Genomic DNA, 25,824 nt, shown 5'->3' on the forward strand with positions numbered 1-25,824 from the left:
TACATACAGTACTAATACTCAGAGCTGGTCCCGTAACTGTTCTGCTTCAAACTTGGTGTGACATTCACTGACATCAGTGCATCCCTGAGACCGTCCCCCCAAAGCTAAACCCGAGCCTAACTCACCCCGAGCCTAACTCACCCCGAGCCTAACTCACCCCGAGCCTAAACCGAGTCTTGCTTTAATCCTAAAACCAAGTTTTCATCTTCAAACAGGTTTATTCACTTTCACCTGTCTGACAGTGAAAGTTTAACTGATGCAGGTCAGAAACACCAATCTGCTCTCTGCACACACACACACACACACACACACACACACACACACACACACACACACAGGCGTGACTTTAAAAACTGAACACTAAAGCTGCCTTGTGACCTTTACCACCTGCAGGTCATCACTACGGCAACCACCTCCCATCCCAGAGGGCACATCATCACTCACAGTGACTCCTCATTGACCCCTGACCCTCCTCCACCCTCCATCAAACCTCCACCCAGTTCCAAGCCTGCATCTCTGCCCAGTAAACTCCACCTGCTCTGCAAAACTCAGATTTAAGAAACTGTGACAGAGCATTCAAGATCAATCAGTTAATGGAGAAGAAGTGGCAGCTCCAGTCATTAGGATGATGAAGACGAGGGTGGGGAGGACGATAAAGACCGGTTATTAGAAGAAATGGACGGGAAATATTCTGCTGCCAGCTGGAAATGATGATGATGATGATGGAAATCTGATTTTCAGGGTTTCACAGCTGAGGAACAGGAGCAGGCGGCGGCTCTGCCGCCACACAGAAGCCCAGGAAAACGATGATGATGATGACGACGTAAGTGATGAAGGTCAGAGGTCACGGTCGCTCATGTCTTCGTTTGTTTTGTTGCTCAGATGGAAACTGTGGGTATCTTAAGACAGGAAGTCACAGAGCTGCAGAGAGGAAACAGTAAACCCTGCCCAGTCCAGACACACACACACACACACACACACACACACACACACACACACACACAAAGAAAGTGGATAAAAACTCTCTCCATGTCAGTAAGACTGGAATGAAGGTTTAATGGTGCTGGTGTGTGTTTGTGCAGCTCACTGTGAGAATGACACACGTGGATTTTGTTTCATTAGATGGTGCTTCAACCTTTGCTTCTCCAGAACACTGATTTTTGGGGCAACACAGAGCGAATGAGCGAATCTGTGGACACAAGGTCCCACAGATCAGAAACATTTCCAAACTGAAAGATCCAATATTAACCAAAGAACCTGGAAACACGTCCTCGGTAAATACAGAGCCTGATTACACCGGGCGGGACCCCAACACACACAGCAGTCTTAAACCTCTGTACCTTAATGCAGCGACACAGCAGAGTTGGTACACAGGCTGTTCAGGCCTGCATGAGCAGCTCACAGCCCGTCTTTAAACAGTGGAAGGAAACTGGAACACCCAAAGACCGAACCAAGTCTGAGCCCTTCTGCATCATCAGCACACACACACACACACACACACACACACACACACACAGGTCAGGACCTCTGACATCACATGTCTGACAGTACAACGTTCCCTGACGTCCAATCACCTGCTCTGTATGTATAACTGTAGGGTCTGCACAGACTTATATTTAGTCGCTATAATCTCTTCATGAACTTTTCCACTCCAAGTGAATCAGCATCAAACCTCAATAAAAACCACCTGAGGGCTTTCTTCCCCTGAGCTCGCCCCCTCAGGCAGTCTGTGCATCAGCCTGTTTCAGTCTGAGATCCATGCAGTCGCCAAACCGGACGGTTCACTGCAGGCCAACAAGCGATGCTTTGTTTTCCAGACTTTCCACAACTTCCTCCAAACTTTGTTAAACACTTCCGGGAGAGATTTTCCTTCCAGGAACTCGCCCATTTAAACTCAATTAAGCTGAATAATAATCTTTTAATTCCAGGAAACTATTGATACGTTGCATTCATGACTGCACACACAGCTCATGCGTTCATTCTCTGTGAGACAAACTGCAGAGCGCAAACTCACGGAGCTGTAAAACTAAGTGTTCCTGTTTGCGTCACGTTGCAGGGAGCGTCAGTCTCTTTTAGGGGGCTTGGCTGTTATTTGCACTGTTTGTTGGACCGTTTGGTGTTTGGCTCTCCCGGCTCAGGTCTCTCTGTTCTCAGTGCAGATAAATCAAATCAAGCTCCAAACAGGTGAAGTCTGTTCAGGACTGCAGCTTGATTTAAGACATGTGATGATGTTGCTCCAGCACACTTCACCAAGAAGCTCACATGGACAGCTGATACCACCCACTCAAAGTGTTAGCACTGATGTTTCACCAGCAGAGTGACGGCGCGGGGCCGACGGGCTGATCCTGTGAACGTATCAGTCTGAGGCCTGCAGGTGTGGATCTGCAGGTCTGACAGCATAGTCACACACAGAAACCTCAGTGTGTCACTCCTGTACCAATGTACTCGGTTACTTTCTGAAGCAGTCAGGATCAGCTGCTTCTCTCTGACTGAATGCAGTCAGAGAGAAGAATGGCTGCTGCTCGTATCTGTGCAGGGAACCCCTCAGCTATCATCACAGCACTCCTGGGTATTTAAGGTCCAGCCCAAAACTTCCTGTTCTGCGAGTCCTGCGAGCCTGTTGCGGTTTACACTCCCACTATGCAGACACATTTTTAAATAGCTAATAAGAAGCTAAATCACTGTCAGACAGCAGCTGTTAAAGCACAACACCTCAAACAGACTCACACCTCATGTACCAACAGATATCCTCACATTCACACACGTGTCTCTGCGTTCTTGACAAATCAGATCACTGCAAAGGTGAGTATCAGCTCTGGAGTACCACAAGGCACCCGATGAGGACCTCTGACTCTTATTTGTTTTATTTATGTGTAGATGCTCCCACTTCCACCCACGCCCTGATGACACTCTGACTTATCTTTGCATCCCAGCAGACCCTGGTTATCCACCCAAACCCAGCAGCACAGATAACAGAGCTCCTCTGGGAGCAGGCGGCCAGCTGTACACTCGCTTTACTTTATTTCAGAGAAAACTGATTTTGGTCTGTACAATTAATGTCCTGCTTTGTAACACCTGTACAGGGTGGAGTTAATGTTTAAACTTTACATTATGAAGGGCGTGGCCTCTTTGACAGGTGGCTGGTGATACAGGTGGCTGCTGGGCTTCACCCTGGGTAACAGGAGTCCCTGAAATACTGGATGCTACTGAGTTACAGGTATCAATGTGTGTGTGTGTGTGTGTGTGTGTGTGTGTGTGTGAGATGATCCATAAAAACCAACACAGCCATGGCCAAAACACCAGAAACCAGTGGGTGGTGTCATGTAGCTCCATCTTTGCTATACAGTCTATGTTTTAATCAAACAGTGCAGGAGCAGATTTACCTGCAGCCACAGACTAACTGTCCACCTCAGCTCAACAACGTGAGGAGAAGAAGAAGAAGAGTGTTTTTTGTCTGTTCTTCTTCTGTGGTTATAAACAAACCTGAACCGGAGGGATCAGTGTGTGTGTGTGTGTGTGTGTGTGTGTGTGTGTGTGTGTGTGTGTGTGTTTACAAACCTGTTGTGTCACACTCACTCATTTCTGATCAGCCTGTTTGATCCGTGACGTCACTGTCAGGTCAGCCCTGATTTCAGGCCACCCAGTGTTCCTGCTCACGCACAAGCACACGCACGCTTGCACACACACCGATGACAGTGATTTAAAGGTGATCAGCATCACAGAGAACACGCGTGGGCTGCGAGTGTCACGCGTCGGTGTGTGTGTGAGTCTCCGTGTGTGTGTGTGTGTGTGTGTGCGTGTGTGTGTGTGTGCGTACTCACGGTGTTCCGGAGGTCCTGCAGCGCTACGCTCATCCTGGAGCTCCGTCCCCGAAATCAGAGCGCTACCGACGGCCGCTCCGCCGGCCCATCCTCCCGGCTGTCCGTCCGTCTGTGCCGCGCTCTGGCCGTCTGTGTGTGAGCGTGCGAGTCTGTGTGTGTGTGCGCGTGTGTGTTGTCCCGGTCTCCTTTTGTCTGTGTGCTGCAGGAGCAGCAGGAGGAGCAGCAGGAGGAGGATCGGGAGGTTTTTCGGTTTTCTCCGCTTCCCTCTCTCTCTCCTCAGACCCCGCCCAAAATCCAACCAGCCTCTTCCTCTCACAAACAAACACACCCCGAGACACACAGGGACTGACGTCACTCACACGGCCCTACGTCACCTCCTCCAGCTCCTCATCGCTCTGTGGCTGCGGTAAGTTTTCCTCATTTCCGCACTGAGCTTTCTGTGAATTCACCACGCGTGGCCTCATTCACACCCTGTGGGGCGAAAATCCGCCGCTGTTAGCCCTCCTCCTCCCCCAATATTACACTTTCATTACTTCCTCCAACTCCCAGAACCCACGGCGGCAGTGACTCCTGTGACCGCAGCTTCAGCCTCCACGACTCTGAAGGTTTAACGTTCAACGTTACCGCGCGCACATCACGGCACGGTCCCCGGCATCCGTGAAAAAGTTACTCAGATTAAACCGAGCAAAGTGAAAAAAATATATGTTCAGTTTTATTTTTTACAAACACAGCAGCAGACCTGAACATCTGTTCACATCTGTTCACAGAGCCACACCTCTGCTCAGTGCTCGTGAATACACACCAGATACACGCTCACACACTGACACAGGTGCCTTAGATTGTAAGGTAAAGACAATAATACAGAGAAAAACCCAACAATCATATGACCCCCTATGAGCAAGCACTTTGGCGACAGTGGGAAGGAAAAACTCCCTTTTAACAGGAAGAAACCTCCGGCAGAACCAGGCTCAGGGAGGGACCTTCACACCGGGAACTGGACACACGCAAAACCGGGAATGTGATCCATCGTTTTCAAGGAAGGGAAGTGTTCTTCATCACCTCAGAGCCACCGTACTACACCACCCTTAAACTACTTTCTGTACTTTTATGATTAGATGTGTAATTAATGGTCAGTGTGAGAGCTGAACGCTGGTCGCTGGCGTGAGAGCCCGAGGACTCCATCAGCCTCACAGGACGGGCTTAGAAACCACGGCTGTGTGTACACACACACACACAAATCAATAAACTGGTGTTTATTGCTCTTCCTGCTCTTAACGGCTCTTTGGGGGACGCTCACATGTACGAACCACGAGTCAGTGAGAGCTTTCAAAATGGTCTGAATTTATCTGTCCAGCAAACATAACTTCAATCCAGGTGATTTTCCTCTCAGGGCACGTTTCACTTCTTTGTGTCCAGGAACACAAACCTGTAGAAATCTCTAAAGCTCAGACAGTACAGCTCATGGGCACTGAGTGCTGCCCCTCTGCAGGCTTCCAGAAGCTGGCCAAGCAGAAAAGACAGTAGTCTTTTTGGAGTGAGGGCTTGAAAACAACGTGTTTGAGACCGAGGATGGAGGGAGGGGCTGCATGAGGCCCAGCATAAGACAAAGAAAGATTATTCTGAGCAGTGAATCATGCAAAGCTGCTCTAAGAATATAAGCAGGAAATGAGCAGAACACTTTCATTTTATCCAATCAAAATGTCGGCCAAGGGAATGAAAGGATCGAGAGGATGAAACGAGCATTTATAAAGACGACCGCGCTCCATGTGAGCTGACGCTGTCACCTGGAGCAGGTGGGCGGGGTCAGACGGGTTCAGCAGGTTCTCCCACGTCACGGCTCACAGGAGGCACAAACCAGGAACCAGCTGGACTGGATCAGCAGGAGGAGGAAGTGCTCAGATCTCAGCGTCAAAATAAAATTCCACCCAGGAGCAGGCCACATTATTAGGTACACCTGGAGCTCAGACAGAGGTTCTTCTTTCGGCGGTGACTCATGCTGTCACCTGCGTCTGTGTCACACCTGCTGCCTAATTAAACTGTGCAGGTGTGAACAGAGCAGTGGTTCTGCCCCCTGCAGGCATACTGCAGTAACTACGCAGATTAAAAGGCTTTAAAAGAATCACTTCTTTCTTTCTTCCTGTTACCAAATACAGCACTCAGTCTGGGATATTAGCAATATTTAACTAATAATTAGTAATTATACTTTGATTAATTCAGACCTGTCCAGATGATGTTTGGGGTGACCGTGGCTCAGGGGGTTGGGAAGGGCACCTGTAACCGGAAGGTCACCGGTTCGATCCCCGGCCTCTCTGTCCTGGCCGTTGTGTCCTTGGGCAAGACACTTTACCCTACCGCCTACTGGTGTTGGCCAGAGGGGCCGATGGCGCGATATGGCAGCCTCGCCTCTGTCAGTCTGCCCCAGGGCAGCTGTGGCTACAACCGTAGCTGCCTCCACCAGTGTGTGAATGTGAGAGTGAATGAATAATGTCATTGTAAAGCGCTTTGGATGCCCTGAAAAGCGCTATATAAATCCAATGCATTATTATTATTATTATAATGATAGTATATACAATAACATATTATGATTATCATTTATAATCAGTGATTGATTGATCAGACGCTGCAGGACAAACATGTTTGTGATGTCTCTGCACTGTGACTATTTCACATCCATGAAGGAAGCGTGTCCTGTTCTGCTGACACAAGCTTCTATGATCATCTCACAGTAAAGCAGTGACAGTGACGCAAACACAGCAAACTGGAAATGAAGTCAAAGGTTATCCAGCAGCTCCCCCTGCTGGCCGCAGACACACAGTACAGGGAGCAGTTCTTCAGTCTCCTCTGTGAGCTACTCGCCCGTGACATCACGTGGAGGAGCTTCGCACAGCTCCCTTCTTTTCCTTGTTTCCCTCACGCCTCTGTCATCGAGGCTGTTTTCGTTCTAAAGTGTTGACCTGTTTCTGTCAGATGATAGTGAACGGTCAGTATGTCCACAGCCACCAGGTGGCAGCACGTCATTAATCCTCCAGGCGTCGCTGCTGTTCTCACAGAGCTGAGTGAGAACCTCCTCCGTCACACATACACCCTCTGCATGTCCTCCTTCACTGTATCCATCAACCTCTGAGCTCGTCCTCTTCTCCTCCAGCCTGGCAGCTCCATCACATCCACTCTCCCTCCCTTAAATTCTCATATCTTCCTATTCATTTTTTCATTCTGTCTTGTGTTATTTGTGCTGCTGGCTCCAAAGCAAACTGCCCCTTTGTGGATGATAAAGTTTCCCTCGGTCTCGTCTGCACACCTGCAAACCTCCTCTGATGGACTCAGGTGTTCTACACCTTCAGCTCGGCCTTCTCCTCCTCCTCCATACATCGCATCCCAGCAGGTCTCACCGCCATCTTTAAACCTCCCCTTTACCTCTTGCTCCTTCTGCCACCACCCTTGACACCCGTCTCCACCCACTCCACCCTGCCTGCTCTCTCATCTTCACCTGTCTTGGGCACCGTCCATGGCTTTATGGTTGACCCCAGCTATTTAAGCTCATCCACCTTCACTACCTCTCCTCCTGTCTGTGTCTCGCCTCCACTGGGTTTCTAACCTCCACCTGCTCCCTGCTCTCACTGCAGATCATCTGAAAGACTCCTGCCTGATTCATGTTCGGTGATGGTTTATCATCTGTAGATAGAAACTAACTTTTGAATCTAAAAGAATTTAGACCGTCCTCGTTGTTTGGACCAGGAAATGACTGATGATGTCATTTCCTGGCAGATTCTTTCTTTCTTTAGTGCTTCAACCTTTCACCATCTTTTTGTCTTCTTTCTTTCCATCTTCCGTTTTCTTGTTCTTTATTTCTTTTCATTTTCTTCCCATCCTGCCCTCTTTTTTCTGACGGTTCTTCCAAAGAAGACGACCTCCCTCCTCATCACATCCTCTTCTCCTCTCATTTCCCTGTGAGGAAGGAGAGAGGAGAGGAGAAGAGGCGGTGAAGGAAAGGAGGTGAAGTGAATGAGGAGCTCTTCAGCGTCACCTTGTCATTGAGCAGAAGAAAAGCAGCAGCTGCATCTGTCAAAGAGACGAAGATGAGCTGCAGTGAAAACCTTCAGCTTCTCGCTGTCGGGTGACTTCTTATTGTGGGAGAGACGCCGGCGATGCTCAAACACCTGCAGGAGGCTGACTCATCCTCACCTGTGCGCTCCAAACGTCACTTTACATGATGCGGCGGCGGTGTTTGCGTCACTTCGTCTTTCAGGTTTCAAACGCAGTTACAGCTGAAGGTCAGCCTCCTGAAAACAACATTTCCTTTGTGCGTCTTTGTGAAGTTTCAGTGAATCAGATGTGAACTCATCACAGGCCGCGCTGCAGACACACACACTGGAAGTCCACCCAGACTCAAACGTGGACCACGTCTCCTCCAGGTCCTCTCCATGTGATGGACTCCAGCTCTGCGCCTGGTTTTAGATCTCACCATGAAAGAAAGAAAAAGGCCGATGGCTGAAATGTAAAGGAGGAACTGTGAAGATGGTCTGGAGTCACGCAGACACTCAGACGTTGTTCTGTCGTGTCGATGGACAAAGAGACGCTCTGGTATAAAATGTGTTAAACACATACATGGATATTAAAAGTGAGTCTTGAAGTTGAGGCAGATACAGTCCCAACAAGTAACAGCTGGCTGCTTACCTGAGCCAGGTCGAGCTCTTACCTGCAGCGTTTCACAAACATGGGGTTTCATTTTGTTTCGAGGTTAAAATGACTCATCTGCATAAACGGCCAGAAGTAGAAGACGTGTGGATGTGTGAACAAACTGAAGCTCAGCGACCTTTTAATCAGGAGGAAGCAGCTGCTGCAGAGGTCAAAGGTCATGTCTCTTAAATGTTAAACTCTGAAGTTTGTGTCATCTTCTCGCTGCAGACTGAACCCAGAGCACGCCACGCCTACCCATCATGCACTGGGCCCCACACAAAACTCGCAGTCTGACTCACCTCCAAACCTGGAGGCTGATGATAACGTCACCGCGGCAACACACTGTGTTTCTCCACTTTATCAACTGCTCTGTGATTGGTTAGCCCTGCTGATCGCAGTTTGACCTCTGATCTCCTGAATGCTGCTGACATCATCGTGCTGCGTGTGTGTGTGTGTGAGTGTGAGTGCGTGTGTGTGTGTGTGTGTGTGTGTGTGTGTGTGGCTTCTGATGATGATTTCACCTTAAAAAGACGATTCATTGAAAACAACTAATCAGCTGCTGTATACATCACACACACGCACTCAGACACACACTCACACACACACACACGCACTCACACTCACACACACGCACTCACACACACGCACTCACACTCACACACACACACACACACACACGCACTCACACTCACACACACACACACACGCACTCACACTCACACACACACACACGCACTCACACTCACACACACGCACTCACACACACGCACTCACACTCACACACACGCACTCACACTCACACACACGCACTCACACACACGCACTCACACTCACACACACGCACTCACACTCACACACACGCACTCACACACACGCACTCACACTCACACACACACACACACACACGCACTCACACACACGCACTCACACACACACACACACACACACACAGAGTTAAAAGGCAGTGTGCGCTGCGTTCCAGTGAAGCTTTCAGATGTAATTAACGCTCATTAAGGTTTATTGAAGCTGTTTAAACGCCGGTGTGTGATTGGCTGACGGGCTGATTGGCGGCTCAGGCTCTTTGTGCGGCTGCAGCTGCCGTTTCCTGTTTCATAAAGAAACGCTCACTTCTTAACAAGACGGAGAGGTGTATGACATCATGGCAGCTTCCTGTCAGAGGCTAAAGGCACCTGCACATCCACCTAAAGATGACTCGCTGCTGCTGAAGCAGATGATGGAGATGATGTCGGGTTAGGGGTCTCACATTTAGACATCAGGCATCAAAATAGAATGTAAATATGTCTATATGTCTGTTAGTACACAAACCTCACCGCAGCCGTAGCACCAACACAGCTACAGCTGTCTGTGTCACCGTCCACCTGTCAGTCAAAGAGGCCACGCCCCTAATAATGCACACTTTCAGCCTTGATAGGATTTAAAGCCTGCATGACTGTGCAGACTGTTGTTACACATTAATGATACATAATATCCACTGTTTTCTGTTTGGTGTTTGCTGTTTGACTTTGTTGTACTTTTCAGTTTAAATATTATCTTTGCTTAGTTTAGGCGATCATCTGATGTTCATCGTTTTCCTTGTTATTCTCCCTCCTGTGTTCCACATGCCTGGTCTGTGGTTCCGTTATATCATCCCTGTTCAGTCGGTTTGTCTTCGTGTTTATTAAGCTCAGGTGTTTCAGTCTCACTGTTAGTTTCCTGTTTTACTCTGACAGTCTCTTGTCCTGTGTGTAATAAAGGTCAGTTTGTTATCTGAGTTTGTACTTCTGGTCCCACTACACATGACAAAACCTCAGCAGGGTGTGCTGTGTGTCGTTTAAACAAAGCAGCGCGAGGCTTAAAAACTCTGAAAGTCACGTCCTTAAGAAAGAGGAAAAACTCCAGCAAGGACCTGACACAGGAGCTGAGAGATGATCTGGACCTTCAGCTGATCATCTACTGTCCACTGATCCTCATCAGAGATGTCTCAGTGGATGGACGGCTGTCAGGAAGCCGTGCTTAATGAAGGGAAACAGATATGAAAATGATACGAGAACTGAAGATCAGAGTGTTAGGGTTCCAGGGTCGTTGACCCAGTGGTTTCAGTTTTGTACCTTTTTATTTGTGTTCTTATCTTAGTTTATTTTTGTGAAGGTTTTGGTTTCTGTTTTGCATTTCTATTTTTCCCCAGTTCTTCTTGGTGTGTGATTAAGTTTTGGTTTCCTTACTCCCTCTATTCTGTGTCCAGTCAGTGTCTGTGTCTGCCCTGTTCCCACGTCTCTGTTGCAGTGCCTGCTTGTGAGTCTGTGTCTGTAAGTTCAGTCTGTGTTTCCTGTTTTACTTTGAAAGTCCCTGTCTCATGTTAATGCGTCTGGTTTTGCTTCCTTTGTCTCGTTAGGCCTGATTTGCCCCAGCTGTGTTTCCCTCCTGTCACTCATCCCCTGATTGCTCCCTCTGTGTTTCCCTCATTCATGCTGTGTCTTGTCTGCCTGTGTTTATTCTTTGTATTTTGAAGTTTGTTACTTTGAGTTCACGTTTGTCTCTGGAGTCTGCACACAGCCTTCACATGACACAGAGGAACAGGTGTGATGGAGAGATGGATCCACATCATGGTCAGTGTGCAGGAGGAGGTCTGACAGTGAGACATGGTGGTGGCTCTGTCACATTTTGGGCTGGACGTCAGACAGGTGGTGGAGATCTTTGACAAACTAATGAATTATGAAGGGAGAAAAGTAAAGATCTGGATCATCCATGCAGGAACATCTGGAAAACATCTGGTTGGGAAAGGTAGAAGCATACCTGGACAGAAAAACAGTCATGGAAGCAGTGTGGGATCAAAACGCAACCCACATGCACCTCCCTGCGCCTGGTTCCTGTTAGAAAGGAGTTCTTCCTTCCCACTGTCGCTGCTCCTCAGTTTCTAATACTGAAGGCAGCTGTTGCTGTGAACTGATGCTCTATGAATAAAACTGAAGATGTTCCTGAACACTTAAAGAAATGACAGAGGTGGTCACACCAGATAGTGACTGGTTAGAATGAAACTGTTTGCATGTTTCATAAATAAAAACATCAAGAAACAGCTCAAGACTTTTGCACACTACTGTGTCTGAATTAAATTGAGAATAAATGTAAAACGGAAGAACATCTGACTCTTCTACTGTGTGTGGTTCTGCAATCAGTCGACATTACCAGCTGCTAATCAGAGGCTGATGTCAGATGCTGAGATTAGCCTCTGATTAGCAGCAGGAGGAAAGGTCAGAGGAAGCTGTGGGTCACACGAGGCCTTCGAGTCTTTCCTCGATCTGTTTAGTTTTTCTGGATGAAGCTTCGAGCCTGTTTAGGCTTTAATTAGGATTTGAAGCTGGAAGGCAAACACGAACGCCTCAAATTAGCCAAAGTCTTTTATTGAGGGTAATTAAATGCTGAAATTTAATATTGAAAAAGGGAAGACGCTCCGCTGCACGCCGCTGTGAAACAATCACATATATTCAAGCAGCAGGTTTCTGATGGTCATGCGGACATTATAATAAGATCCACAGCAGGAAGCACAGATAAGCTCACAGACTGTGTATAAAAGATGCGATTTGTGGGGTCGTGTTGTGAAGCCTCGTCTTACGCCCGCCCCTGCTTTATGGGCCTTTCTGACTCTAATGAAAACACAAAATGAAACCAAATAGAAATCATGTTTTATTCAGTTGGGCTTGAAATCAGCGGCTGAGACCATAAACTCATCAGGAGAGAGTTTAGTGAGGTCAGAGCTCCATGTGGAGTCGCAGCTGCTGAGATCGTCCCTGAAATAAGTGCAAGTACGGGACGCTTCGGGATGCCAAAGCTCGAGCATCAGGGACACTGGCTTCACACAAACGTTTAGCTTAGAGTCTGTAAGTTTGTGTAATGTTAACAACGATAACTTAAGACATGGTATTAAACTGGTTTTAGGTCACACGGCACATAAAGTCCAATCTGGTCTAAACTGGGTCGGCTCATCCTTCGTGTCGAGTCATTTACCTCACTGTCTCTGATCACACTGAATGACATACTGATGATAAACACACTGTCTTCACCCTCCTCATGTCCTGTTTGGGACGCCGCAGTTTTCCTCATACTTATCTGAGAGGACTTTCTTAGGATCAGCATGCACATTGGCTCGCTAACCTGTGGTGTTCCACAAGGCTCAGTCCTGGGTGCATTCTTCTTTTGGTTGGCATCATTCATTTCCTATTATTTTGAATCTAATGTATTTAATCACCAGCTGGGTAGACGGTCCCGCCGCACTGACAGAACTGAGGCTATGCTCCTCCTGAACGTCTGAAATCCGTCTTGCTTCCTTCGGCTCCGTTCACATATTTTATTCCCGCTGAGCTTCAGTTTGCATCTGTTTCTGATCATGTTTAGAAGAAATGGGCTGTTACCATTTTCAATGCACTCTGAGTATCTGACCAACTTTCAAAGCGGATCATGTGATTTCACACGTAGTGCCGTCACGTGATGGTCGGTAATGGACGCCCTCTCCATTTGCTGGTGCGTGTGTCTCAGCTGCCAATCATCAGCTCTCATTAAGCTCCTGAAAGCTTTTCTTAACAAAGAACTAATGAGTGAAAGGAGCTGCTAATCTGACTGCAGCAGCTGCTGCGCACACACACACACACACACACACACACACACACACGTACATACACACACACACACACACACACACGTACACACACACACACACACACACACACCTCACGGAGGAGGCGAGGCAGCAGTTTAACATCAGGCTGATCAGAATCACGTCTCCTGACTTCCACCTGTGGCTCAGTTTAAATTCCTCTCTTCCTCCTTTTCACATTTTTCTCTTCATTCTTCGTTCCTTCTCACTTTCAGGCGTCCTAAAGAACGTTTTTAGCTCTCTTAGATGTTTGAGTCCAATCTGGTCTCGCAGTTCTTGAGTGTAGCTGGTGGTTTGTGCCTCGACATAAACGCTCGGTGTTTTCCATTATCTGGGCGTCTGTTGATCGCAGACTTTAACATTGACACGTCTGCTGCCCCACAGTGTTCTTGACTTGTTATGAATCTCTGCTCCACTTGATGTAAGCTAACTGTGACCATGAAACCACGGCCACTGTGCAGCAAGCTAACCTGTTTATCCTGCACTAACCTGCAGAGGGTTTTCATGCAGCCTTTAAATATCACAGTTAGTCTGCATCAGTTTGATTCACAACATGAAAACAGAATGTGACATGTACAGATTTAACAGCATGAGGACTTCCATGTGACTTGAGCATCCTTCCTTTAACTCTAAGCTCTCTTCTTCCTCTCCTGTCCTTCTTTCTTATCTTTCTCCATCTCTGAGTGAACTCAGCTCTCTGTCTTTTCTCTCCCTGTGAAATCAGCAGCTGGACCTTTAGCTGCAACACACTGTGAGACAAACTGCACACACACAGTTTGTGTGTTTGCTGATGATTGTTGAGCTGATAGAAACACCTAAAAACGTTACTGCCTTTGTGCTCGCTCCTCGTCTGTAGGGTTAGCTCCACGCTGACGCAAACGCAACGTACAGACACCTGCAGTCGTTCAGGTGTTGGGCCAAGACAAAGCAAACGCTCTGTGACGTCTTTGCTGCGACGTCTCCTTGTGATTCACACACGAACAGCACTGCCTCACACTGACTCAAACACATCAGGCCTAAAGTAACGAGCCTGCTTTTAAAATGTGGGGAGTAAAAGTAAGAAGTAGTCAGAAATATAAATACTGATTTCAGTGATTCGTTCATGGACACAGTGATGAATCCTGTGTCTTTGAATAGTGTGAGAGCGTCTGGCTGAAGTTGTGAGCAGAAGTTTTAGTCGAGTCTTGTTTTTCAGCGAGTTTAATTTCCATCCTCGCTGCCTCCAGCATCATTTAGAGCAGGCAGTAATTACACAGCGTCTCTGCTGTCAAACGTGTGGAAATAACTCAGCAACAGTGTGAAAGCTGCTCATATTAGATAGCCTGTACTCAGGTGTGACACGCGGTGATTGTAAAGATAACTGGAATGGAAAATTAAAACGCTACCTGCTGCTGCTCACTGAAGAAGCTGCTGTGATTAAAATGGAGGTGAGAGTTTTGGGGACAGGTTCACAGAACATCGGGCTTTATTGGCTCTGTGTTTGGAGGCTCGTGTTCTGATTATGTTTGCATTCATTTCTCTGTTACTGACTGTGGACACGCTTTTCCACACCAGTCTGTCTGTCGGGCCTCATTTAGATTTCCTGCGCTCAGCCATGCCAAGCCCACACTTTCAGGCGTGCTCGAGGAAATGTCGCCAGGGCTGCTGGAAGGCTGACAGATGTGATAATCAGTCTTTGCCAAAGATGTGAAGAAGAACAGAAGCTTCGTGCAGCTGATATAAACCCGAGGTTCTGTTATTTGGTCATTCTGTGGTTAAATGTTTCACACCCTGAAATTAAAAACGTGCAAAAAATGAAGTTAAAACTGGACAAAAAGAGACAAAAGTTGCTTTTCTACTCATTGTGTTTGACCTTGAAATGTGCTTTTTAAGGAACCTTGAGTGAAGTGATTGATTTCTGTGGTGAAGAAAACCTAAAGCCCCTCCTCTCCTCCGTGTCAGTGCACACGTGTCCACATACTTATGGCCTGAACATCTGCACAGGTGATTTTCATTGATTTCTCTGCTGTGACGTTCAGTCCGGCCTCTGAGGATCAATAAAATGGAAACTTAGGATCTGATTCGTTATCTCAGTTTGATTAAATATTCCTTCTTGTGGTTGCTATGGAGCCCCTTCCTCTCTTTATTAACCATCATTAAAGTTATTTTATTGTTCAGCCCTTCCTCCCCGGCATTAATCAGCTTCAATAAAAGCTGCAGTTCTTCATCATGATGAAGGTGTTTACCCCCCCCCACCCCAACCCCCGAGCAGCAGACGGGGTCGAGTGTTTGTCTCAAACAGATTTTATTCAAACCAACAATTAAAAATAGTTTCATCAAGTTTACATTCAGAAAGAATCAGCTCAGAAAAATCAAAACACTTCATCCAAACTAATCACGTCAGTCTCGTGTTTCTGTACAGCAGGAGGAGCAGGAGGAGCGGGAGGAGCGGGAGGCGGAGGAGGAGGCTCTCAGCAGGATGTGAAGGTCTTCCAGAAGAAGTTCTTGCAGCCGGCTTTCCTCTCTCGGGGGCGAGCAGCGGGCCGCTGCCGGCGGCGCGCTCCAGGTCGACGCGGATGTCTTCGGGTTCACCGTCAGCCAGAGGGAAGTTCTCCTCTTCCAGAGCCTCGTTCTCCACCTGCAGGAGGTCAGAGAGGAGCAGCTCCGCCAGCGAGGACCGCGACATGTCCTGAAAACACGTCAAGATAAAAAAACACGGACACGAATAACTCAGTGTGGGAACGTGAAGAGCTCATTCTCAACAAAGCTCAGCGTCGGCTGGTTAAAGTGAAACGAGTTTCCTGTTTTTACTCTGTGATGGAGGGAGGAGGGGAGCTTTGCATGATCTTTATCTCCCACCTGTCTAACGCCTCACCTTTGAAAAAAACTATTAGCTGCTCGTTTTAGGTGGTGGGCGGGGCTTCATAACCAGCGATGACCATATAGGGACATCCCCTGTCTGTGACATCACCCAGATTCAGTAGTAAAAAAATAGATAAAGTGAAGATTTTACATTTCTCACAAAAATAACATTTAGTTTGTGATTTAATGAAGCAGGAAGTTATTTGTGTTTGATGTATAATTACAAACTGACTGAAAGTGGCAACACTGTGAAAAAAAGCAAAACTAATTTATAAAATACAATTTAGTTTAAACCTAAATAAATTTAGCTTTTGATGTTCAGAAGAGTTTTTTCTTCATTAGTTTATGTTGGTTGTTTGTTTTAGTACCTAATAAACAAATCTTTAAAATCTAATTCATATATTACTGTAAATTCTATCCTGAGGAGAATTAAATGAAATAATAATGAAATTTTAAAAATTGTTTTGTTTTATTATAAGTGAAATTTTTACTACAATAATTAGTTTTGAAAAATGATCAATGTAGTTTTCAATGCTAATAACAAAACATTTTCATTATTCATTCATTTGTGAATTTACTGTTTGACAAACAAACAATTTTTATTTATTTTTTTTAAGCTGTGAAATCACAGTTATTGACATTTCTGAACAGAAAAATTTGTTTTCGTGTTTGAATGTTTGGCTTTATTAATTTCTGACGTCTCAGAGAGTCGAGCGTGTGGCTGGAACACGAGCTATAACAACACGAGTTCAGGTTGTTATTTGGTGGATAAATATTAAAGTTTTAGTTTAAACAGGTTTTTGACATTTTTCTTAAAGATTTTACGGGTTTGTGTTTTGAAAACATCCAATGTAACTAAATACTAAAAGTTTCAACCAAATCACAGTAATCTGTAAATTTGTTCCGAAGGACCATTCCTCTAAACGTGTCGCCATGACCTGCAGGACATCAGGAGGTTAAAGCCAATCAGAGAAAGATGCTGACACACTTAAACCTCTAGGGGGCGGAAAACCACAAACCAAGTTTGGAGCGTGCAGCCCTGCTCTGAAAACTCTCAAGCTTTATTGTGAAAGGGTGAGCTGTGACTCCTTCACTTCCTGCCGAGCAGTTTGTGAGGTGCTGAAGAAAACTGCATACATCAAAAAAGAAAAAGAGATTTTGTCTAATAGTTTCTGAGCATTTGTGAGTCATGAGTCTGCAGACGTCAGACACCATCGTCATTTCCTGTCTGCGTGCCGTCTTCATGGTCGACGTCCTCCATTTTACTCAAAAAGCGTGCCGCGCCCCTTCTCTGAACACCAACCGTCTGTGCAGACGCTGATCTCTACCTGCTGTGTGTCATCACATTTTAGTTTTGTCCTCTCCTCTCTGCCCATCTCTCTTTCTCCTCATTACCTTCCCCCGTTGTCCGCCCCTCCCCGACGCTGGCTCTGCTGGTTTCTTCCTGTTAAAGGGGAGTTTTTCCTTCCCATTGTCGCCGCGGGTCGTCTGATTCTTGCTGTAGAGGCTTTAGCCTACAGTGTGAAGCACCTGGAGGCGACTGTTGTTGTGAACTTGTGCTGTACGAATAACACTGAGATGAAATGAACGCTCTATGTAAAGCGAGTGTAAAGTGTTCACGTGTTTATGGGTGAAAGCTGAAAGTCTGAGCAGGTCATTCATAGAGGAGCTGCAGAAGAAGCAGCTGATGTGGAGCCAAAGTGAAAACATCAGTCAGGATGTGGATGTCAGAGCTGAGCACAGCAGCAGCAGAGTGTCAGAGTCCTGCAAACCTTCACTGATGGAAGAAGAAGCTGTTTGAGCTTCTTCAGAACGTTCACCTCGTCTCTGACTGAAGTCACGACGCGAGCGGCTGCTGAAAGCATCTGAGACATTAAACAGCACTAACATTGTCTTCATTGGTCGCTCGGGCTGTACAGACTCAACCATAAAGAATCCACGAAGGAGCGATGAGGAGATGAATCATCGGCTGATTTACAGCTGCCAAACAAACCTTCCTCGCCCTCTCGTCATCGTCAGGAGAGCTTCACGCAGGTCACGATGAAGAAATAAAAGGAACCCTTCACAGACCGAGAAGGTGTGATTTCAGCTCGTTTGTCAAGTATTAGACTGGTTCAGGACGTGTGTAGTTAAAGTGAATCTGGACTCAGCCAAAGGAGCTGAAGCGCTCTGTGATGGAGGGAAACGTTTTCTCTGGAGGATTTAAAGCCTCGGAGAACTTCAAGTTAAAAAAAACCTTTACACTCAGTTTGTCAGCTCAGTGTTTTTAATAAAGACTGAAGCTTTTATTTGCATCCTTTTGCTTTCCTGTCTGATTTTATTCAGTGATGATGATGATGATGATGTTTTCAGCCTCTGATTTCTTTTATAGGAGTGAACGGCTCCACAGACGGAGCTGAAATCAGAGCTGAAGCCCTCAAACGTTCACAAACACAGAACAAACGACTGTGATTTTTACACCAGCTGCAGGTTTTTGTGTTTTTCATTAAGGAGCTGTTTCCTGGATATTTGGTGTCAGCGTCACAGACGTGGATTTATTGGTCACATTTTATGGCTGTTCATTCATAAAGACAATATTCAGCCTCGTCTTCACTCTGTGATGTTTCCTACACGTTTGCAGTTTGGTCCAAACTGTTTCTAACTCATTACATTTAATACATTAAAACTTTTTTGCTGCAGTTTTTAATTTTTCTACAAAACTTTCACAGAAAATCATTTTCAAACTTTTTTAGACTCCGATTAAAGTTCAAATAGATTTTTTGAAATCAAATTAAATGTGTGCGTGTGCGCGCGTGCGTGTGTGCGTGTCGGACCTGTTTGGAGCCCAGCAGCGGGGTCCGGTGCAGCAACAGGCGGAGTTTGGAGTCTCTCTGCGCGGCGGAGGTGCAGCTGATGGAGGCGGTGAGGGAGACGAGGAGCAGGAGGAGGCAGCGGAGGCGCGAGGAGGAGTTCATCTTCGTCACGTGTCTGTCTGTCTGCGGCTCGGAGGATCTTCTGCTTCTGTCCCGTCACAGCGGCTCTTTTAAAGCCCCGCTGACGTCATTGCCCAGGGCGGTCGGGTGGGTTTGGTGATGGGTGGGGAGGGGGGGTGACTGATGATGATGATGATGTTTAGTGAAATGAGCCGATTTCAAATTCTTCCCCTCCCTCCCACTCACTTTGTTTCTCAGCCGGAGGCTCGCGGACAGGAGCGTGTCCAGAATGTTGTCATAGGGGACCAAACGGGGGCCAGAATTTCCAGTTTGATCGTGCTGTTGTCAAATATGGTCGCCTGAAACAAACGTCAACGAAGAGACGGAACCACGAGCCTCGTTCTTAAAATCACTGATGTTGTGTGATTCACAGGAAGTGTCTGCAAAATCTGGGGTGCCACCAAAGGAGGGGGGCAGCAGAGAGGAGCTCAGAGAGTAAACAGGAGATGAAACTTTGTGGAGAGAGCCTCCTCTGTCTGCAGCGCTGATGTTTTCTCCTCCTGTGTCGGCGCTCATGTTTGCTCCACGGTGGCGACGCCTGTCGTTCAGGAGGATCCTGCAGCGAGAGCGCGTGAGCTTCAACGGATGATGTGTGATGATGTCATCATGAACAGATCATTTCAGTTTTCTGAGGTATTTCTGTGAACACTGACATAAATGGCTGAATGTGTTGTTCACATTAAAAACAAAGAGCCACACTTGGTTTCGGGGGTGTCGGGGGGCTGATGGTGTTTGTTGGTTGGTCAGAGGCGTGTGGGTGACATCATCACAGTCTCAATGATGTGATGATGAAACAGCCTGCAGCCCTGCATGCCCACTCAGCAAACGCACACCCCTCTGCCCAAGACCTGAAATATAAATATTCACATATTAAACTGTAGCGTCCTCTCATCTACCTGGCATCGCCATGGCAACAAGGTAACAGACCCCAGAAATCTCTTCAGTACACACCCGTAATCCATGTGCACCCCACTCCACGGTCAACTTAATTTCAGTACTCAGATCACAGTAAAAGTACACAAAACACAACAGACGCAACAGACTGGCGACCTGTCCAGGGTGTACCCCGCCTCTCAACCTAAGACAGCTGGGATAGGCTCCACCTCCCCGCGACCCTGAAAAGGATAAGCGTAAGCGAATAGATGGATGGACAGACTGTAAACAGGTTTATTAACATGGGAGTCTGTGCGACTGACTCACTGCTGCCTCTGCTGGACGTTGAAGGAACTGCAGCCTTCATTTGTCCGGCTGCTTGGTAGAGACTAAAGCTGAAGACATTTTCTGCACATTTTTACTTCAGTTTAAGTAGTTTTGTAAGCTAGTTTTCATTTTTACTTCAGTCTAGCTTTACTCATTGTTTCACCGAGCACTCGTGTGTTAGTGTACCTGGTGAGATGGCGAGCAGGATGATGCTCTGGCTGATGCTTATTTGATTTGATTATTTTTAGGGTCCAGGTGAGCGTGAGGTAACTGTTCCTGCCACGTCTCTTTCTTCTCGTTCTTCCATCTCTGACTCAATTTGCTGATAAATGTCGTGTGCTCAGTGAAGCATCAGCTCTGGTTTGAAATAATTATTCCGCCCTCCTCACACCGAGCGCATCATCGTGCTGCTGCCTGCAGGTCTGTCAATGAAAAACCATTTACCTGTTGACACTCACAGCTGAGTGGTAATCGGAGTCTTTGTGCGCACCGCTGAAATCTGTGTGGTACAGTTTGTACCTGTAAGTCAGCTGACATGTGATGAGCTCGTGTGTCGTGTGTTGAGGCTGTTTTACTTTAGTTTCGGTGTGAGAACTGATCCGACGTTGACGTGATGCAGTGCAGACGTACAGGCAGAGGAAATATGTTCATTTCATGGGCTCAGCTTTGCATTTGGGTTTAATTGCAGAGCTCGAGCGGCTCTTTGGCCCGTCGTGACTGCGAGCTCACGTTTGACTCTGTCGAGGTCCTAATGTGCTCAGATCTGTGGGAGTCTCAGTAATGAAGCTTCAGTCGCAGCAGTGAGGCTCTTTCCACCAACAGCGTCCTGCTGTTAAACTGCAGACGCTAATCACACCTCCGCCCTGCGAGCACGAGCGTCGCTTTGCTGTTTGCTGCTCCCCTCACAGCCTCATTTTTCTGTTTTAATACTGCAGCAGAAAAACCTGAAACATGACCGTGCACACACGGCCACCGCTGGTGATGAAGGGGTCAGACTGGTGCTCTGTGACTGGCTCAGGGACACTTCCTTTGATACGACCTGGTGGCAGGTCAGACCTCAGGGCATCATCGCTGAGGAAGAGCAGTTACCTCTTTAATGACCTCTGAGCTCACTGGCACCTCTAACTATTTTATTTTATTTTACTATTTTATTTTTTCACAGATTACAGTTTAATAAACTCAAGTTACATATGACCAGGGCCGGGACTGGGGTCAGAGTCAGGGTCAGAGCCGGGACCGGGGTCAGAGTCAGGGTCAGGGCCGGGACCAGGGTCAGGGTCAGGGTTGTGGTTTTTAGGTCAATTCAGTTTGTTCAGCACAAAATCACAACAGCAGCTGTTTCAAGGCACTTTATGCTGTAAGGTAAAGACTCTACGATAATACAGAGAAACCACAATAACCAGATGACCCCTGTGAGGCAGGACAGGGGGAAGGAAAAACTCTCCTTTAACAGGAAGAAACCTCTGGCAGAACCAGGCTCAGGGAGGGGCGGGGCCAGGTTGGGGTGAATGAAGGAAGATGAAACACAGATCAGTGTCAAAGTGCTGATGCACAGAAACATGAACACAGCGAATCAGGTGCTTCTTCATAACGAGTGGGTGTTTGGACTGACGGGGCCGAGGTCGGAGCTCCACGGCGTCACTGTTGGAGATCAGCTGATCGGCTGGAAATCTGTCGACCTGGACGCTGACCTGCCTGAACCGAAGCCGTACTCTGAAACACTCACGCCGGGGACATTTGCTCTTCTTTAAACTTTGTTGAGTGTGTTTGCAGCGGCGCTCACATGACTGCAGTCAGCCCGTCTCCTCACACGTGTGATGCTGGAGCTCGGCAGTGACATTTGCTGGAAAAGAGCCGTTCTACGCCCACGCAGGTATTACTATTGTTCACCTTTAATAATTTCATTAATCACTAATTGTCAGAGCATTTCTGATTAATTTAATGTTGTTTTAAGTAAAAGCAAATGTGCTCTTCTTTCAAAAACAAGGACGTTTCTCAGTGACCCCAAACTTTGGAGCGGGACTAAAAATGATGCTAACATTTCAGAAATGACAAAAACACATTCAGTGTGTTTGTTATTGTTCATCAAACGCTCAACATTTGAGGCTCCATCTGTCTGATGAGAGCTGAGCTCTGATCCAAGCACGAGAGGAAACCGATCACACCCACAATGAGCGCTACTTCCTGTGAGCGTAACCTCCACATCCTGGCTCAAACGTAAATAACAACACAACGAAACGACTGCAATTCTCATAAACACACATTTCATTCACAACAGAACATAAACAACATGTCAGATTTTTAATAAACAAAATATGAGTTCATTTTGAATTCAATGTTAGTAAAAGTCTCAATAAAGTCGAGGCGGGTCAACAAGAATCTGGAAAAGTAAGAGATGCTAAACAGAAACATCTGGCAGCAGGTCAGTCACATGATCGGGTATAAAACGAGTGTCTTAAAGAGGCGGGGTTTCTCAGGTGTAAAGACGGGCAGACATCCACCATCTGTGAAATACTGTGGAACAGTTTCACTGTGAACATCCACAGCACGTCACCATCAGCATACTCGGAGAACCTGGAGGAGTCTGTGTGCGCAGGGACGAGGCCGATAACTGCGACCGTCAGCAGCGCTGCATTAAAACATCAGTGCACGCACTCAGGAACACTTCGAGAAACCAGCGTGCAGGTTACTGCTAAATCATACAGAGAAGCTCCTTTAAAAACTGATCTGAGGTCAGATCCATCCAAACTCGGGCTAAAGAGCAGGAGCAGAGTCCGCCCCGAACCGGCCCGCCTGCAGTCCAGACCTCTGACCAGCTGACAACATCTGGAGCATCATGAAAGCAACACGAGGACGAAGCAGAGCCAGGACTGCTGAGCAGCTGGAATCCTCCATCAGTCCATCACAGACTGATGTTACAGAGCAAACATGGACCTGTCCTACTTTTACAGACGTGTCGCTGCCATCATGTTTACAAGGAGCTCATATTTTTATCACAGTGGTTCATTTTCACAGTTTCCACATTTTATATGTTTTTATGTTCTGTTATGAATAAAATCTGAATTTATGATAAAATCACTGCATTTATTTCAGACAGCGTCCTGACTCGTACGAGGTGATGAGGATCTCATATGGATTCAGGTCTTCAGGGCAGGAAGTTCAAGACAACAACAAAGAACGATTTCGGCTTTATGACAGAGATGCACAAACAGATGAAAATTTTCAGATTTTCTGACCTCCAGAGGTCGTCTGTCATCGATACGTCCAGCACGCCTCACAGGAGCGCGTGCCGACAGCTTCAGCCGTCAGAATGCTAACGGCGACCGACAGGACACTTTCCACACCTGTCCAACACGGTCACGGAGAAAAGCCTCTGTGAGTATTCGGATCACAGCAGCTTCCTGTCGTGACAGCTGATTGGTTCGGCCTGTTGGTGCGAGTTAGAGGACAACAGGCTGACGGAGAGACAGAGCGAGGCGGCGAGCTGCACAGACACACAGCTGTGGATTAATGGCCTGCTGCGATTCGTCCGCTTCCCTCTGCACAGTCTCAATTTGGAGCATCGTGTCTCTGATTTTATTTTCATGTCTGCTCAGGCGAAATTATTCAGACACAATAAAAACAACAAATCAAATATTATCATGTGTGCGACAGCACAATGAACCGACCTCATACACATTTAAACAGCCTGCACTGAGCATCAGAACATCCCAGCTGGGAAACATTGGATAAATAAATTCAGGTCTTCACTTCCTGCACGCTATGTGAACCCGTGCCCTGTGGAACAGCAACTTACAGACTAGCAGAGGCTGATTCATTTCTGCTCTCACATAAATATGATGCAAATGATTTCCCCCGACCGGTGTGCAGTATTAAGTCCAGCTGATACATTCAGCGTGTTCGCAGAGCTCAGCCTGTGAAGAGAAGCTCAGCCGCAGAAGCGCGGCATGCGTGGCTGTAGGTCGGTAATCTGCAGGTGCTACAGCGAGCTGTGCAGACTCACGCCTGCATGTTGTTGGTGTGTCAGGTCCTTAGAACATTAAAATAACATTAAAGGCTGAAGAATGTTTCTCGGTAAGGCTGAATGTGGAAACTCTTCACTGCAGCCACACTTGATATTTTGACTTTTCAACCAGTCAGCATTCAGCGTGCATGCATCCAGCTATGAGTTTGCAGTTTTTTATTGGACTGCACATAAGTCTGTTTCTGGAGCCTCTGCTTAAAATCATCCATAAATCATGCTTTAGCCTGTCTACCACTGCCTCTGCAAGCTGCTTTGCAACCCTAGGTGAGTTTGGCCAGACACTGCAGGAGAGGCCCCGGGGCAGAACCAGGACGCGCTGGGGAGATTACATCTCTCAGCTGGCTTGGGAATGCCCTGTTGTCACCCTGGAAGAGCTGGAGGAGGTGGAGAGGGAAGTCTGTGCATCTCTGTGTCAACTGCTGCCGCCATGATCTGGATAACCTGTAGCAATAAAAGCATGGAGTCGTTCACTCACTTGACTCTATTATCATTTTAAATAACAGAAACGAGACACTCCCCCTCGTCATTCGGTCTGAGTGGAAACTTGTTTTAGCAGTAAGATTTTCTCTTATCTGCTGCTTCAGAAATAATTGGGCTAGCTTTCATGCGGTCTGTGTTACAGCTTAGGCACTTTATGGATTTTATTTTTAATTCCAATGAGAACTGGAAAAGTCAACCTGCCCTATGAACTATGTAAAAAGTCGAGTTAGCAACAAGTAAAAACTAGCCGTTCACCTGAACCTGAACCACACTTACCTGAGGATTTCTAAACGCTTTGCCAAACTCACCTCTCCATGTCTGTGAGGAACTTTAAATACAAGCTCAAAGCTTCAAAACGACCACGTTTCCATTCTTCTCTATGAATTCCTGTAGTTTTATTGTGAAAGAGAAAAGACGAAACACGTTGATTGTGAAGTCATATCCTGCCACCTCCTCAGCTGACTACAGCTGAAAACCACAGAAGAAGACCCTGACAACTGAACACTGTCACACAAACGTTAGTAGAAGCAGTCTGCACGCCTACACCTGAGGCCATGGAAGCAACTGGAACACCTGAATTCAATGATTTGGATGAGTGAGTGAATACTTTTGGTAGTATTGTGTTTCCTGTACAGCATTCACATTGTTACAACACAGTCTCAGTTCTTTGCACTGAGAGATCCTGACTGGAGGATGGGGAAGTGGGAGTGGGTGGAGCAGGTGAGGAGAGATGAGCCCCTGAATTTAAATCGTATAAGTTTTTTTTAATTTTATGGCATGATGTTGGAACTTCCTGGTTTTCAAATCCTGCACTGATGGAAATTTCCTGATGTTTAATGTCAGGTTGACTCTGTCGTTGTTCCCGTCCTCGCCTTCCTCACATAATAAACATAGAAATATGTGTGAATCACACCTTTAATGGGTTCAAAGGTCCAGCCGGCGCAGGGGTGGTGGGGGTTCAGCTTCACACCGACACCCTGCGGGGGAGCGGACCAATAAAACGCCTCGCTGCAGGCCGACCAATCAGACACTCGGCTGGAGGTGAATTTGTCTGTCAGTCTGGACTAATCAATGAGCAGAAACACAGCAGGCGTGTGACACACACACACACACACACACATGCACACACACACACGCACACACACACTGATTTCTGTCGTC

The 25,824-nt window shown here is 46.9% G+C and overlaps 2 protein-coding genes across 2 annotated transcripts in view; both read right to left on the minus strand.

Annotated features, from left to right (window-relative positions):
• Positions 1–4,161, minus strand: part of ece2b (endothelin converting enzyme 2b) — a 39,173-nt gene extending 35,012 nt beyond the window's left edge. Inside the window, exon 1 of the mRNA XM_019355465.2 lies at positions 3,822–4,161. Within this exon, the coding sequence (XP_019211010.1) occupies positions 3,822–3,854 (33 nt within the window). The 5' untranslated portion in view covers positions 3,855–4,161. The remainder of the gene's footprint in view (positions 1–3,821) is intronic.
• Positions 4,162–15,411: 11,250 nt separating this feature from the next.
• Positions 15,412–19,001, minus strand: LOC100693797 (somatostatin-1). The gene is given in 3 exon segments (XM_003448940.5): positions 15,412–15,658; positions 15,661–15,814; positions 18,801–19,001. Coding segments are annotated over 3 exon segments (357 nt in total). The 5' UTR covers positions 18,942–19,001; the 3' UTR covers positions 15,412–15,596.
• Between the last annotated feature and the right edge of the window lie 6,823 nt (positions 19,002–25,824).

This window comes from Oreochromis niloticus, linkage group LG14 (genome assembly GCF_001858045.2).
Source record: "Oreochromis niloticus isolate F11D_XX linkage group LG14, O_niloticus_UMD_NMBU, whole genome shotgun sequence".
NCBI lineage: Eukaryota > Metazoa > Chordata > Actinopteri > Cichliformes > Cichlidae > Oreochromis > Oreochromis niloticus.